Genomic DNA, 17,553 nt, shown 5'->3' with positions numbered 1-17,553 from the left:
TGGCGCTCTAACCACAGCGTTAAAGAAAGGCCTTCAGTGTGCACAGCTGACAAAGCCTTCCTCAACACTGCACTGCCTTAAGAAGGAACAGAAGCTTACTGGCACAGTTCATCACAAAGGTAGGTTTACATCTGCTTTCAGTACTTACTTTTCCTGACTCCATCAGGGGCAAACTGTGTGGAGAGCCTCTTTCGACTAATCGCACTCTGTAAAAGACATGTAAAATGAAATGCATAATACATGTTGTGTTCATGAGTTGCTTAACACATGTTGTGTTCATTTGGGGTCATTAGCATTTAATTCTCAAAGCACAGGTGAGTGGTCACAGCGATTCATGTCACTCCTGCAACAGATGAGGCTTACACCCTGCAGAACACAACCAGGTCTAATATTTAATCTTAGGAAAATAGAAAAGTTGTGTGTGAACGTTTTCTTAAGGGGCAAATTCCTCACAATTAGGTGGTGCCTTTCATTTGTTTTTTGATAGACTTTTGTAAATGGAATTCCATGCACAAACTTATTCACACCAAGAGGGATCTAAAATACTGATTTCTCACAACAACATCACAAATGCCAGGGCACAGAGACAAAAACCTGTGAGCTGAGTGAGCAACCACATTCCACAAGAGCTAGCAGTTAAAATCAAAGCCATATCAAAGTAACTCACAACTTGGCCTCAGCTTCAAATCTGCATTTGCAATCTATTAATTATTTTCAATGGAAGGTTGTTGATAAACATTCTAATTAAAAAAAACAAAACGTTGACTGAAAAATGTTATCACTGCTGAGGTCAGACCCTTTCCCTGCATGTGGCTTTCTGGCCCTGTCTCTTCTTTTCTTAGATATTTTGCCCAGCAAAGGATTGGCAATGGCAGCTCTCCGTCACAGGTATGATGGTCTGGAAGAAAATTCTTCATTTAATCTTAGAAAAGTACTCAGCATGAAAGAGACTTTTGAGTCCCAAAAGAGCCAGTAGTAGTAGAGAGAAGGTGGCAATAGTTAGGCATTCCTGTATTCTAAAGTGGGAAAACTTAAAAGTTCCAACAGCCAATGAAAACTTTCAGCCTCCCTCTCCTGAACGTTTTATATAATCCATTTAACCAATCCAAGAGAGGAAGACACAGCTAGGAGGGGATGAGTGGATCTGGTTAAACTGATAACAAAACTGCAGCCTGTTGGGAGCAGTCACCCAGAGATCTTTTCAGACTGTTTTGAGCTTTTATAGACAGAGTACTGCAGTGCTCAGCTTGGGAAAGGAGGGATGAGACACAGAGACCTCAGCTAGACATCCCTTTGGAGAAGAACAAAGGTTTGGCAAAGCTCAGGCCCTAAACATGAAGTGATGGAAAAATATAAAACAACTTTTTTTTTTTTTTTACTATTTCTTTGCTCCAAAAGTCTTCTCTAAAAGCTTGGACTGTGGGAATCAAGGCAGGAAAAGTGAACAGCATTTTATCTGCACTTATGGGAACTGTCTCAATTTCGATGGATGGGGCAGGGCTAAGCCCCAAGGCATTGCATATGAGTGTGAACAATTCTTCCCACTAACAGCAAGAGACACAACCCAAACACCCAGCAATCTCAGGCTGCTTTTCCATGTCATTTTGAGGAAAAAAAGGATGTAAAGTGCCCTGCAAGGAGCTCTCTTAAACCTCTGTTGTCTTAGAGGTTTGCAGACATGCCTGCTTTGGCTGAGCTTCCAACCAGCTGACTTCATAGCACCACTGGCTTCATGGCAGAAGCACCAATGCTACATTCAGCTGTTCAACCAGGGACACAGATACAGGGCAGCAGAAACTCAGGCCACAGGAGCTTCTCTATAAGGTGTACACACAAGGCTAAATTAATGCTACTCCATCAAGTGTATGGCCACATAAGCCACATGCTGCTGGTCAAATGGCAAGCCAAATCACAGATTTAAGAGTAGACAGGATAGAAACTTCCTGTTGAAAACTTTTTGTTGTGTTAAAAAGTGTTTCAGGAGCCTGCCTGCTAGCCTTTTACTCAGAGCATTAGAAAATGGAAATACATGTGCATGGCTATTGCCAAAATTGTTCATTGTGTCAGAGAAAAAGAAAAAAGTCGTTCCAACCTGTCATGCCTCAGTGCCCTCATATCAACATAGACTGTGGTGGGGTCTGGTCCAGATGTTCCCTGTAAACAACAACATCAGCTAATCAGAACTTGAAGGCTGGGAGGAGAAAAGACTTTCAGACACACCCCCACTCCCCAGCATGTTCATATCACTGCTCATTATGCTAATCAAACCACAGGTCATGTTTCAGCGATTCATCACACAAAGCTGGGCTTGACAGATCAGAAAGGGCACTGGAAGCACCACCTACCGTCAGGTACCTGCTACCCTGGGGTTCAGAGAAGCATCCAGTGGCCACACTACTTAACCAGCCACATGTCAACAGAGGTTTGGTTTGCTGCCACAGAACAAGTAATCAGCAGGTGGGGAGACAGGAAAATGTCAAAGAGGTTTTGCTATATAAGGAATGCAGGATGGGTAAGGAGGCAGCTGAATGGCAGAAGCACGTGGTCAGGAATGTGGAGCATGGTTTGATGAGAGTCTCCCACACATGCAACAGAGAATATACTTGAAGCTAAAGATTGTAAAGGTAGCATACATGACATAAACTAATGTGGACTGAAGGTCTGTAAGCAATCATTCTGTTCCTTTGCAGTCTTCCACTGCAAAATTTACATCCTTGCTTTATGTCACAATGTTTAGTCACTTGAGAAGCAGCTGACTGACTTCAGTTGCCTTTCATGCAGAGACCATACAGTCTGTAGCCTTTCCACCCACAGCTTTGCTGCAGCCCTGTGAGGAATCTGCTATGGTCTCCCCATATCCAGAACTTCATGCTCAGTGCTCTTCTCCCTGCTGCGTGCCTCACATCACCCTGAGCAGGCAGCTACAAGAAACACACAACTTCATTTTGGAACACTGGAACTCTGGAAATTTCCTTTTCAGCAGGTAATTTCTCCTAACCTTGGTAATCCACAGGTGCAGAAACCCCTTGATCAGTTATTTAGGTGTTTACCACTTAAAACAGCAGACTACATCAACTCCCAGTGATTTCTGTCCTGTTTGGGATATATTATAGAGAATAATTCTTCACATTAGCAATGTCTAGGGCTAAATTCTGATTTTGTGCAGCCTCTCAGGTACTTCCACAATGCGTTGAGCACTTAAAACTGCGATGGAGTTCCACCAATAGATAAATCAGGGGAAAAGTGTTACCTCCACCAGCTGACACTTACTGTAAAGATGCTGATAATGACCACCACCAGAAGGGAAAGAGTAGTAGAGCTGCACATGCATGTTAGCCTCTTTAGCATGTTATACACAATACAAGATACAGGATCCTCTTTAGCTACCAACGATACAATTTTCAGCCTACTAGTAAACTCAGCAGTGTAACAGACTAGTGCTGAGTGGAGAACTTGTTTGAAATACATGAAATGTTAAAATAAAAGAGAGAGAGAGAGAGAGAGAGAGAGAGAGATTGGTTATCTTTAAAAATAAAACTAAACCTGAATTGATTTACAAAATAATGGAAACATTCAAGTTTGAAAGTCAAAGACAACCACCATGTTGTTATTTTCAGTGTGAATGAAATAATTACAACAGACAGCAAACATCTGATGAAACCTGCATCCAGATAAAGCTATACTGGACTTGTTTATGATTTCATGGAAGGATCTGAAAATCCCCAAATCTCCAGGCTCAATTTCTAGTCTGTCCCACTGTTGGAAGCTGATAGGTGGGTATTGAGGGAACATGAAAATCCCCTACCTGCTCGGCCAGCTTCCCCAGCCTGTGAGGCTATAGCAGCAGGAATAGCAGGGATGAGGGAGAGAAGGAAAGAAGGAAACACAAGACAAAAATAATAACAAAAAATGGGAATGAAGGGTGGGAGGTAAAAAAAAAAAAAGAGGAGAGTGCAAAAAGCAGGGAGTAAAATAAAAAGAAAAACAATGTCAAATACAGGAATCTTACAAATTAACCATTATACCATTAAAGGTTAAAAAAAGTAAAAAATGAGGTGTCAACATTTTAGTAGAGCAACAGAAGAGACAGCTGTAGACTACTAACCTTGGACAAACAGACTTAAATGGTTTTAAGACACTACAGACAATGTTGTTAGTGGAAAACATGTGTCTAGCACACTAATAATCTCTGGTTGGTTGGATTGGGTGTAGAAGTCAGAATACATTATGGCCCTGCTGTTTTAAGGCACATCCATTGAGACAGAGATTCCGGGGCTGCCATTTCACTACTAAGAGAAGGCTGTGAGCGATGTCCTCTGGAAAGCAAACATAAGCTCTCCTCCTGGAAGAAACCAGGATTAGTGTACAGTGGCAGAAGATACTTACACCTTGTTTCACACTCTAGCCAAGCCTAGAGTGACTGACTCAGTTTGTCTGTGCCCATTTACTTATGAGCCAGAGAGGGAGAACATCTGTAATGCTGATAACAGGAAAACACCAATGTGACCTCTGTTGGATCTGACACTTAGCAAGGACATGCTAAGTAGTGTTCAAGGAAATAAAAAAAGAGGCAAACATCATTTTCTGCCTGAAAATGGATACATCAGGAGTCACATCCCTTGGAGTAAGTAATTCCCTGCCCGTGCACAGGCTGCTGCCAGTGAACCATCCCTGGTTTGTGCAAACCTCTGCAACAGGACAGGTTATTATTCTGATAAATACTGCACAGGGAACTACCCCAGCAAGTCACCATGTTCCAGCACCATGTCTCTACCTAGTTTCCACTGAGGTCCAAGGCCAAGCTGCATGCTCTTCCCTGCTCTCTTCCAGGTTAAAAACCCAGGATCAAGACAATCAGAAGACCCAAAAACAACTGCTGTTTGGGGTTCAGCTTTTTTAGTTTTTTTGCTATCAAAGGATGTGGCCTCAGTGTTTATTCTGACTCTGCTTCTGCTCCAGTGATGCTCAGAAAGAGCATATTTTATTTACACTTAACAGTCTCAAGTACCAAGCACAGCAGCTGGAGCTGTGAAAAGAACTTCATGGCATGACACAGTAAAGGTGGGAAAACACAGAATCTGAGGGAACTCAACCAGTGTGAATCATACCTCTGATAAAGTGCATGGTCCCCTGTTGGGACACATCACAGAGCTATCCCTTATTTGAATATAGAAAAGCCTCAAAAATATCACTGTCACTAAGTGAAGAGAAACACTGAGCCCTAAAGCTGATCACAGCGCTCTCTTTGCTAGGTACTAAAATTGGATTGGTTGATGGGTTGGACGCGATGATCTTGAAGGTCTCTTCCAACCTGGTTTATTCTATGTATGTATGTATGTTTTCTATTCTATGTATTCTATGTATGTATAAAAGAAGGATTCATTTCATAGAACTTACACCTCAAAGAAGAAAGTGGGCAGTGTGAAGTAGGAAGCACCTCCTGATTTGTGACAAATGCCATCTTAATTAGAGGTGACATAAAAGAAGCAAGAGGAACCCTACTCACTCACCCTAGCTTTGGCAGATTTGCTAGTACATTTTCAGGGTTAACTAAAGGAAATGAACCAATTCTAGAGGCTTTTTCATCCAATGAAATTGAGTAGCAGATTCAGTAAAATGAAAATACTTATTTCAAGTGTTTAAATGGAAATTAGCTAAAATCCTAGAGAACCATCTGAGCTGTTGTAAGAAACAGGCTACTTTTCATATTTATTTTTCTCTCTTTCTTGAGGTTGCTAAGAAGCCGGTTAATGAGGATTAAAGCATGTTGGATGCAATCCTTTAATCTCAGAAATCCCCAGACTGTTATCTGTGACTACATAGCAATAAAAGGTCAGATATTAAAAGTATAGAAGTGCCTAAAGATGGAGAGAATTATTTAATTTCAGAAGTATACCTCAAAAAATGTAGTCCAAAATGACTGCATCAAAAGAAACAGCAAATTACCTCTGAATTTGAGAGGAAATGAATAAAAACAACAACACATTAGTCTGCCTGTGATCTTAATCCTGAAATGAATATAACTTGGCAGGCTAGGGCTATTTTGTACCTAAGAGATTATCACAATGGTTTCTTTCTGAAATAATCTTTAATAAAAGGCTATATGCTGCTATGCAGTTTTTATAGAGACACACTCATATATATAAATGCATGCTCCACCCTCCTCCTCCTGGAGCGTGAAACAACAGTCAAAGTTTTTTGGAAAAGTCAGGATACCTTCCCCTGGAAACACTCAAGTCCTAAACTTGTCACAAAAACTGGAAATGAAGTGAAGGAATTATCAAAGATCACATCCAGCTTGCATTGGAGGTGGCCCATAGACAAGAAAGTCTGAATAAGCTTTTTGCTGGCAAGGGTCAATATCTGAAAGTGGAGAAGTGTTTGGAAAGGTGATCATAGAGAGGCTGGATCACAGTGATCCCTGTGCAAGGTGGTGTTCCAGCAGCCACACCTGGATCTCACAGATGACAGAATTTGGAAGGAAAAAGGCAAAGGCAGATGATATTGACTCAAATATCTTTACCAAGTCTTTTTATGCAGTGTGAAGAATCCAGAAATCATGAGTCACTTCAGGAACATATTGGAAACAATGCTGATTACAGGAACCTTATCAATCAAGATTAAAATTCCTTCTGCTCCTTCAAAGGACACAGTGCTGCATCTTTATGTTCTCTATCAAAAGGATGCTCTGTGGTGATGCTTGTAAGTAACATCCTTATTAATTTTTCTACCTCCCCTTAAAACTTGCCAAAATTTGCCTCAACTCAACTGCTGCAAGAACCATTCCAGTTGGCAGAGTGCTGTTACTAAGCACAGCCTGCTCTGGAATGGCAGCCATACCACTCTTCAGACACTCCTTATGGCTTTTAGTTTGTCCTATGGTCTGAGATGCAGCATCTTGGCAGAACCCAGTGAAGCCTGTCTCTTAGCTGTATGATCAGCCAGGCTTCAATCATCCCCTCCTTCAGAGAGTTAGCCACTTTTACAGTTTGATTCAATAACTCTCTCAGGGGTTTCTGTAAAGAATCACCTAGGAAGCAAACTTCAGCCAAGGAGGTGACACAGTCAAAAGGCAGATGCAGGTAGCCAAGCACTAGCCCAGCCTGGCTCTGTACTGCTCAGGATTTACAGCTTTTCTAAGCATATTCAGCTTCACAGCACATTTGGAGTGGACTGACCCAGAAAACAGCCAAGTACCCACTGGGTCACTCGCTCTCTCCTCTGCTAGCAGAACCAGGGAGAGCACAGGAAGAACAAAAGCAACAAAATCCACAGATGCTATGACTGCAATGTGAGAAGGATGAAGAGCTGGCACAGTGACAGAAGTTTACTCCCTGTATGTGTAAGAACATTAAGTACTACATGCACTGTCCTCGTACATCTACGACCAAGCAGCCAAAGGAAATGTAATGAATGCTTCTGAAAACCCTTCTCTTACAAAAGTTTTGAGCTGATAAAGTGAAAAAATCTTACCTGCAAACATATTGCCAGGTTAACTCTGCAGCCCAGAGATGTGCTGACAGCCCGTGGATGCAGACCAAGGTCTTTAAACAGCTTTGAGAATGACTGAGTGAGAGCTATCCGAGGCCGCTCCTCTGCCACTACCACACAGGTGCGGACACGCGACAGGTCCAGTCCCCGCGCCTGAACAGAGGGAGAATTGTCACACAGGCCACAGGCAGGCAGGGCTCACCAGAGGCAGCCAGCAGTGCTGGAGTCTGTTACATAGTTATCACGGCTCAAGGGGAACAGTGGATGTGCAGGCACAGCCAGAGCCTACGGTGCCGGCACGGTCTGCACTGCTCCTGAGGTGACAGTGGAAGAGCAGACACTTGCCTCCCATCCCCACATGTGCATGTAGGGAGAGATGGGTGTGCCAGTTCTGATGGGAGGAAATGCCATTTCCCAACATTAATTCTGAAAGTCAGTAAATAACAGGTAACAGGAAGCAGTGTCTAGCCTTGGGAAAACTGATTAGGAAATTATTAGGTCTAATTTGTTTCAGTAGCATACTGGAAATTCCAGATGATTTCAGAATTGTAACTGGCTGCCTGGCTTCTAACTCTGGGGAAACCAAAGATCAAACCACCCCATGCAGTGAGGTCAATCCAGTTAAAACAACACAGCAAGTATGGTACTTTTTAGGTACTTGATTTTTTAACTGCAGGGGCCAACCCCAAACTTCTATTTCATATCCCCAGGGAATTCACACAACAGAATATGAACAGTAACACCCCTGGGTCTCTTGGGCATTCACACCTCTGTTTGTCTTGCCTATCGACACAGGCAACAACACAGACCAGAAAGCTTAGATAAATAAAAGGCTTTCCTTGGTGTTTAAAAGCCTTGTGAGCTGCAAGAGAAGGGCTGATGTTCATAGACAGCCTCTGGCAAGGAGCTGCGCTGGTTCTGTGGATCAGCCCCTGCCCTCTGGTGGCATTTTGCACAGCTGTTCATGGCAGGGAAGGCTCTCAAGCACCACCACACAGGTGACAGGTTGAGCAGGACAGCACAGCACTCACCTTCAGCGACTCTGTTTGTGAGCCCAGTCCTTTAGTACAAAGCTCCATGACTGAATAGGAGCAGAAAGTGTCTCTCACTTTGTACTGACTCACGGCCAGAAGCCAGAGAGCAGGGTTGGTCTCCAGTTCTGAGGGAGGGATCAGAATGGACTGGTGTCCTGAATAAACGCTGTGGAGACACAAGGGCCATTAACACACACTGAGTGCCTGTCCCCCCATGCCTGCAGGCTGAGGGCCACTGGGTAGAGCTTATCACAGCACAGGGTGAGCCCTGCCATGCTTCACAGTGCTGGACAGGCACAGCTCTTTTACATCAGCTTTGACTCTGGCTTTTGACTCCATGAGGAAACCCGAGGCAAGCAGACAGAACATGCTGCTAGAGCACCAATTCATCCAAAATGGACCTTGCTGTTAGAACTGTACTGAAGACAGCAACACAGCTTGGTTATTAATGGTGCTAATAAACGCTATCATAATATCAACAAACTCATGTGTTGCTGACAAATAATTAAGATTGAGTAATTACCATTTTAAGATACCTTGATTAAAAGAGGATTTGATTACTAATATAGAAATAACCTCTCTCCTGCTGAGGCAAGTGAGAGCTTTGCAATTATTTTCAATGGAGTAAATTTAACAATCCTTGTATCTTTCTTCTGTGAAAATTTTATGAACTTTTAAACCCCAAATATTTGACATTTCTTGTTTATTAGATACCCAGTGAGCATAACTATCAAGAACAGACACCTATCAGAGTCCCTGAAGGAACTGAGTATGTCAGAGCTAATTTCCCTGGTACCTAAGATTCTCCCCAAGGGAAAAAGTATTCCAAATTTGATGTCTTCTTTTCCTGTGGGTCCTATGCTGTTCACCCATCTCAGCCAGGCAGATTTCCCATCACTTTACAGTCCCCTCACACTTTATTCGTGAGTTGTAGATATTTTGGACTGGAAGGGTCTCAGCATAACCCTCCCACATCAGAAGTTCTGAGAACCAGAGATTTATGATGCACACGAGAGAAAGTAATGTGGGACTTGAAACTCTGACACACCAGGCTGGCAAGGTAAACCCAACCCCTTCAAACCCAAGTGCCAAGGGTAAGATGTGAAATGGAACTTTCTCTTCAGGACTATGAGCAGGGGATTAGGAATATGCATACGAGCACCCCTGTAACATTTGCCTTGGGAAGAAGATACACACACCTTTGCAGTTCTTGAAGATGGGCTGCTCACAAAGCTTCTCTCCTAGGTGAGTGTCCCTACTCCCCCCAAACCCTGATGACAGCTTTCCAGTTTAGAACAAGGTGTGTGTGATCTGGATGGCTTTACTTGGTATCATGGAGCCACAAGGGCTGCACAAGTCCAGCCTTAATGGCAGTTAATAATCCAGATAGTTTAGGTCTTTGCTGGGGTTCAAAGAATTCCATTTACCATCCAATGAAAATTGCATCCTTGACCACTTTGTCTACATATCTACCACCCTTGGTGACTGATGAGCAGTGACTTGCCTGGCAGCAAAGTGTTCTCAAATACGGTGACTCAATGACTACATCACAGGATGGTCAGATGAAGCTTTCTGCTTTCATGCTGTTTGTATGCAGTCAGTGTAAAGTGTGACTGAACCCTGAGCATGTGCTTCACAGACAAGTCACCCAAGCCTGAAAGGAGCATGCCCTGAGCTTAAGCGACAGATCAAACCCAGCCAGGGAGCAGGAACAGTTTTTTACTGTAAATATTAATCCACTCTTTCTTTCTCAGCCAATCCCATTAAGTTTTTCAGAGAAGACCAAAAGGTCTTAACTCTTTGCAAATTTAAAGTTAGGGCCCCACAGACAATCAAGGTGTGTGATCTGTCTACAGTTCTCATAAACAGGAAGCTTTAACCTCCTGAGTAAGAACCAGGGATGTCCTCCAATCTGTACGAATAGAGTACACAGAGATCTGGCATCAAGCCCTTCCTTCCGTCCCTGAACTCCTATGGTTGATGGAACCAGAATCAGGAGAGAAAAAAATCTGCCCAGTGATGAACAAACTACCAGGAGGCCAAATGTGGGAGAATTATTACTCAGAATCACATTGAGCCACCTTATGTACCACTTACTTAGCTGGGCAGAACATACTAAAATAAAGCCAAAATCAGAAGTGCAGACTTTATCCCTGCACTGAGAAGTGCCCACAGGAGAGAGCTGATTGCTTGCAGCAGAAACACAGGAAATTGATTCCAAGTGCATTTTACCAGGAAATGGTCCCAAACAGTGGAATTTGGCAATACAAATTCACATCACAAAGTTTTTGCCCCTTCAGCAACACTAATGAGTGGGGGTGAACTGTCTCCCTCTCTTGATCAACTTGTGCTGGACAAGTAAGAAAGATACTCTGTGTTTGCACTTAGCCTCCCACCAACAGCCATGCAGCAAAGCCTGACAATTTGAGTGCAGACTAAGCACATTTTCTCCAGACTAAGGGAAACAAACACTCCTATGAGCAGACTGACTAAAACAAACACTCTGGAGAGACAGAACGAAATTGAGATGTTGCTGGTACCTTTTCTGAGTTTCCTAACCCCTCAGGAATTACACAGCAGAGCAGCAGGGTGCAGAACTGCAGAGACTATCTGATAGACCTGGACATCTGTTCATCAGACTCCACCATTTTTAGAAGACGGAGTAGGCAAAAAAGGAAGGCAAAAAAGGAGAGTGACTACAGAACATCCCTACATCATCCTGTCACAATGACTTCTGAGGTACAGAGGCAGAGTGAAATGCAGTGGTAACTAAGGTGGGAGATCACCTTTCAGAATGTGGCAGGTGTTGATCTGTTAGAGGCTAGGAGAGCTCTGCGGAGGGACCTCAACAGGCTGGACAGATGGGCAGAGTCCAACGGCATGAGATTGAACACATCCAAGTGCCAGGTTCTGCACATTGGCCACAACAACCCCATGCAGTGCTACAGGCTGGGGTGAGAGTGGCTGAAGAGCAGCCAGGCAGAGAGGGACCTGGGGGTACTGGTTGACAGTAGGCTGAACATGAGCCTGCAGTGTGCCCAGGAGGCCCAGAAGGCCAATGGCATCCTGGCCTGCATCAGGAACAGTGTGGCCAGCAGGAGCAGGGAGGTCATTCTGCCCCTGTACACAGCACTGGTTAGGCCACACCTTGAGTCCTGTGTCCAGTTCTGGACCCCTCAGTTTAGGAAGGATGTTGACTTGCTGCAATGTGTCCAGAGAAGGGCAATGAGGCTGGTGAGGGGTCTGGAGCACAGCCCTATGAGGAGAGGCTGAGGGAGCTGGGGTTGCTTAGCCTGGAGGAGGCTCAAGGGAGACCTTATTGCTCTCTACAACTACCTGAAGGGAGGTTGTAGCCAGGTGGGGGCTGGTCTCTTCTCCCAGGTAAGAAGCACCAGAACAAGAGGACACAGTCTCAAGTTGTGCCAGGGGAGGTTTAGGCTGGATGTTTGGAGGAAATTCTACACAGAGTGATTGCCCATTGGAATGTGCTGTCCAGGGAGGTGGTGGAGTCACCATCACTGGAGGTGTTTAGGAGGAGACTTGATGGGGTGCTTGGTGCCATGGTTTAGTTGATTAGATGGTGTTGGATGCGATGATCTTGAAGGTCTCTTCCAACCTGGTTTATTCTATTCTATTCTAAGGCTGCCTTCCTTTAGGGGACTGTGAAGTGATGAGGAAACCCACATATTCAGGTGGTGGATGAAGCCTTGGCTTTTGGCAGGAAGTGAAGAGCCTACACTAAGCAAGGGCTGCCCAAGGATAGGATACTCCAGTCAAAGACACCAGGATGTGTTTTGGTATGAAAGTACCATCTGATCATCTGTTCCACTGCCTGGCAGGCTCTTCTGGCAGCATATGGAGATGCCTGCTGAGGCAGATTGACAGTAAAATCAGAGGTATCATTATGGTTCCAGAAATTTCAGCAGGGTAATAAATGCTGACAAATGACAACTGCAACCTGCAATTGCATTCTGGCAGGCTACTGCCCTGCCACTGCCCTTAATTCTGCTGTCCTTCTCAGGTGACATGAGCTGTTTCTCACTTCATAGCAGGAGGCAGGGAGGTACTGCTGAGTCTTGTACACACATGCATTCCCATTAGGAAGCATGATGTTGACCGCTCCTGAGCACACACACATCACCTGGCAGCACCAGGAGTGGAAATCAGACACCTGGTGGAACAGCGAGTGCGCAAGGGGCCATTTCAACTCAAAGGCTCCTCGCCCCAATACTTAAAGCAGGTGAGTAAGCTTTAAACCTCTGGCCAGTTTCTATGTTGGAGTAAAAGGAGAGCTGGCCCTGGACAAATAACACCCAGCCTGGGGTTACCTGGAGGGTGCAGACAGCACTGTCACTTCTGCTGGTGGTGGCATCTGCATTAGAGGCATCCTAAGGCAGGCAAGAGGCTAAGAGGATCTGGCTCAGTTCATTAAAGCCCAGATTGTATTTGGAAGTCATTACTCAGACTTGGCACCACGCAGATGTTGCCTCAGCACCACCTTTCCTGCCTCTGACACTCCCCTGTGTTACAGGCAGGTCTGCAGAGTGAGTCTGTCCATGCATTGCAGAACTTCCACATCAAGGTGACTCAGAACTTCCAGCTGCACTTGAACCTTCTAGACTCCACGGACCACACAAACTGCCTCTTCCACAAACAACTGCCTCTTCCACAAACTGCCACTGGCTAAAGTTCCAGGGGAGATGGGCAGAGGGCAATGTGGGCAGGCACACCTCTGCATTCCTCCTGCCCCAGTTATGCACTTTGCAACACACGAGTGATGGTTGTGTTCATATCCTTCACTTCTCAGGTCAGAATTATCTTCTTCTGATGTGGCTTTTGGGCTTCTTTAAGAGTATTAAAGAGAAAACCAGGAAAAGAATGTATTCTTTAATTGAGTTATTAGTAAAAGCCTGTTAAAATTAGGAAGCTTGGAGTCTGTGAACTCACATGATGGGGCTGATGACTCCTGCCACACCCAGGATGTGCTGCTCAATGACAAAGGGCCCAAGGAAACCCTGCTGGAGCATGCTGCCACTTCAGAGGGAACGTGGGAAATCCCATTTTTCACAAATGTATTGCTCTGCTTTGCAAGGTTTCTTGTCTTTATTATTTTATACCCTTTAGGCCATAAAATAATAAATATTTTAAAATAAAAACTTTGCAAAACTATGCAATATGTTCCACACTTACCAAAGGGCTGGCTCCATGCTCCAGCAGCTTTCCTAAGTAGCTCTGACCTGCCAGAATGGTGCATTCTGGGCAGCGCAGGGGAGCAGGCCAGCGCAAGGCCTAAGCACCTACAACGGGGATAAAAGGTTAGTTTTCTCTCTTTCCTTACTCAGTGCCTCCTTTGGGCTAGTTTAGTTTTGTCTTTAAACTGCACCCAGCAGAGGAGGTTGCTTTCTCTTCCTGCTGGGCCCCTCCAATGCAGACTTTGTTCAAGTCTCCAAAACCCCTAGCAGATCAAAAGGAAGATTGCCTCACTGCCATGTGCCTTTACTCAGTGGGAGTGCTGACAGACAAGCCCAAAGGTACCGTAGGATCCTCTCAGGTAGAAATCTGGGCTGTAAAATCATAGCATCATAGAATGCTTGGTGTTGGAAGGGATTTTTAAAAGTCATCTAGCTGTGACCCTCTGCAGTGAGCAGGGATATATTCAGCTAGGTCAGGTTGCACAGAGTGCCATCCAATCTTGTCTTGAATGTTTCCAGGGTTGAAGCATCCACTATAAATTGTAAAAGCCTTTTTGCTTATATCTAATCTAAATCTATGCTCTTTCAGTTTAAAACCCTATCCCTTGTCCTGTCACAACAGGTCCTTCTCTCTTAGACTGTCCCCATCTTTCTTAGAAGCCCCTTCTAAGTTTTGAAAGGCTGCAATAAGGTTTCCTGTGAGCTTTCTCTTCTCCAAGCTGAACAACCCTAACTCTCTCAGCCTTTCTTCATAGGAGAGGTGTTTCAGTTCTTTGATTATTTTTATGGCCCTCTTCTGGACCTGCTCCAACGCCCTTCTTCTGCTGAGGACTCCAGAGTTGCACACAGTACCCCAGGTGAGGTCTCACCAGAGCAGAGTACAACAGCAGAATCATCTCCCTCAACCTGCCGCCCACGCTTCGTTTGACGCAGCCCAGGACATCACTGGCCTTCTGCTCTGTGAGTGCAAACATGCTGGTGAGGATTTGGATATGCTAAACTACAAGAAATAAAATGTGAAGTTGTACACTTTTAAGATAGGAAGAGAAATGTCTAACAATCTGAGGGATGTATTTTTTCCTATCACATCAAACAGGAGTCATTGCTACAATAGCAATGAAACGGAAATTAAGGTTGTAAGTGGAATTAAATGGAGCTGTGTGTGGTATCAGCTTTCTCTACACGACATCCACAATTCAAGGAGCCTGCAGTTTTTCTGGGTTTATAGGAAAAGGAGATCAGAGGCAAAGAGGGGATTGACACTATAGCTCAAGAGACTGGAGTGTTGCTGGTATGATCTATTTCCTCAACAGCCTGCTTTTCTTTCTCTTCCTTGAAAATGATCTGAAATTGCCTATTCCTTCTTTAAGCCACACAGGGGCATAACCCTTGATTGCTTCCTCCTGAAAATCTGCTGCCAGTCATAACCTTTTCTTCCAAAAAGGCTGAATACTATCAGTACTGGGAAGCATCTAAGGGCAGTGAATGCTTATTTGTTGCAAATATATGGTTCTGGAAGAAGCAAAAAAATTCTGTATTCTGGACACAAGCACTACAAACTTCTTAGGGTTTGGACAGGTCAACACTTCTCTGTATTTTATGGTCCTATCATGATATTGTATTGCAGTTAATCTTGGCTGCTCCATGTCTGAACATTTTCCCACACAATAACAATACCCCCCAGAGATGAACTTTCCTATGGTGCACTGCAGTCCTTCCCTGGTCCCACTGAATGCACCCTGGCAGATTTGGCTTGGCCCCCAGCACAGCGAAGTCCTAGCAGTGTTGCCACCAGGGCATGCTGGAACACCCAAATCTATACAGGAAATATTCAACTGACTTTAAAAAAGTTAACTGGGAGTGATTTAATTAAAATCTCAACATTACTGAAAGGTTTTTCTGAATTCTTTTGCAGTCTCAGTATTTTTATTTCTGTGTTGGGTATATGAGACATGGAGATAAGATTCTGCAAAACAAGAAATCTCACCTGCATGTAAAATCTGAAATAATATTAGGGTGAGTACAGTTTAAATCAAGAAAGACTAATGAAGAATGAGTAAGAGAAAACTGTTAATCTTTGTCCCACTTAGTACCAAGTATTTTAAAAGGGTAACAAACCAGGCCAATAGCCTATTTTTAAATAAACAATGCTTGCTCAGAACTAACTGTTGCAGCTGTTACCAAGTCTTGCTTCCCTCCAGAATTTAGTAAATTGGTAAAAGGTATAACCAGAGAGCTTTTATTGCTCTGTTTTTCCTTCATTTTAGTGACTAAAATCAGCAGTACTGCTAACACCAAAGATCTTCCTATGGAGGGAGCAAAGATGTCAGTCTACTTTGACTCTAAGATGTCTTCACAAAAATATGCTCCATTAACACTCCATAGCTCTTCCCTTTGCAGCAACCTAGCTAACTTTAAAAAAAAAAGAAAGGAAAAAAAAGGAAAGGAAAAAAATCAATGGCACTGCTTTCAGTGCTGAACTGTAACTTCCCTGGAGCACTCAGACTGACTGAAGTGTTAACTTGCTAACCTTCATATTAACTGAGAAAGCAGATTGTATTTCACGACCTTTTTTTCTGATGGCTTTGCTACTGCCATTAGAAGTATCCTGCAAGAAAACACACTTCCATGTCCCTGCAAAAATTACAGCTCTAAGCTCCACAAATGAGGAAGTCCCTGATATCTACTCATGTTTTCCAACTACAGAATGAGAAAGAGGAAACTGGTTCTGTAAGGCAGTAGTGGTAGAGTGCTGCCTTCATCACACAAAATCAGTCATACTCTGCAGAGACAGCAGGAAAAACAGCAGGAGCTCACTGAGCAGCTGTGTTGGTGCTCTGCACTCCCCAGTTTAAAACCTTCAGCCATGCCTCTCCTAGAGCACCCTCCATGTAGTTTTCTGCTATTGCCTGTGTCAGTCCCAGAGGCACTGCCTGCTCCTCCCATGCTGTCATCGCTCCCATCACCCGGGTTGCGCTGCTGCAGCACAACAGAAAGCTCACCTGCAGAGGCACCAGAGGACAAACCCAAGTCCACAGTAGGGGTCCAGGCAGATAGCAACTTCTCTGGAGGGATAAAGCTCACACTGCAGCTTAATAGAACGACAAAAGGCACTAGTGGCTGCATGAGACATCTGGAAGACAAGAGCAAAGTAATTACAGTGACTAATTGCATCCTTTGGAAGGCTCGTTGCCACACTGCACCAAGTGCTTAAATCAGCTGCAGGATAAAGAAAGCACATAAATGTTGACTTTGTGCTTAGTGTAAACACGCATGTCATTTATATCTAAGACTGCAGAATTTCCCTTCAGGAGGGACTGTGAAAGAGGAGGGGAGATAGAATGAATAAGTTTTAACTGATCTAGGGAGAAAGCTGTGAGAGGTTAAAGATGTGCTCCCAGCTGTATCACAGCTCATGACAACAGCTAAACTTTCCAGAGGAACAAATGAATGACCGCAGCATCTGACTTAAGTATTTTCGTCATCAGTAACATATTCCTAAGTACATCTTTCATAATACAATGAATAAATGCACAAAAGGGTTCTAAGGACCTAATCATTCAGTGATAAAGATCCCCAATAAAGGTAGTAAGGATTCTGTAATGTATCATGTTACCCATCTCCTAATGGAGTCACAGGCTCTTAAAAGCTTGGTAAGAAAGCTCTCAAAGGTAATACAAGCAGAATGCAAGGACACAAAACCTGAAGGAAATTATTCTGATTTTTTTTTCTAGTGCTGAGGCGTTTCCCACACTCACAAATCCTTGTTTACAAGTTCTAACTACAGTGGGAACAGAACTGCATCTTTTCATTTTTGTCCTCTCTATTAACACCAA

The 17,553-nt window shown here is 43.9% G+C and overlaps 1 protein-coding gene across 4 annotated transcripts in view; it reads right to left on the bottom strand.

Moving 5' to 3' along the window:
- DIP2C (disco interacting protein 2 homolog C) overlaps positions 1–17,553 on the bottom strand; it is a 225,894-nt gene that overhangs the window by 8,684 nt on the left and 199,657 nt on the right. For 2 of the 4 annotated variants that reach the window (XM_054171424.1, XM_054171426.1), the window contains 6 exons: positions 16,720–16,850; positions 8,523–8,691; positions 7,474–7,644; positions 3,806–3,835; positions 2,093–2,154; positions 149–206 (listed from right to left, as the gene is read on the bottom strand). In XM_054171424.1, the coding sequence (XP_054027399.1) occupies positions 149–206; positions 2,093–2,154; positions 3,806–3,835; positions 7,474–7,644; positions 8,523–8,691; positions 16,720–16,850 (621 nt within the window). The remainder of the gene's footprint in view (positions 1–148; positions 207–2,092; positions 2,155–3,805; positions 3,836–7,473; positions 7,645–8,522; positions 8,692–16,719; positions 16,851–17,553) is intronic. The other 2 variants (XM_054171425.1, XM_054171427.1) reach the window with 1 other exon arrangement.

Source organism: Dryobates pubescens, chromosome 21, assembly GCF_014839835.1.
Source record: "Dryobates pubescens isolate bDryPub1 chromosome 21, bDryPub1.pri, whole genome shotgun sequence".
Classification (NCBI taxonomy): Eukaryota; Metazoa; Chordata; class Aves; order Piciformes; family Picidae; genus Dryobates; species Dryobates pubescens.
The sequence above is the reverse complement of the archived record's forward strand: the minus strand, read 5'-3'. Positions and strand labels throughout refer to the sequence as shown.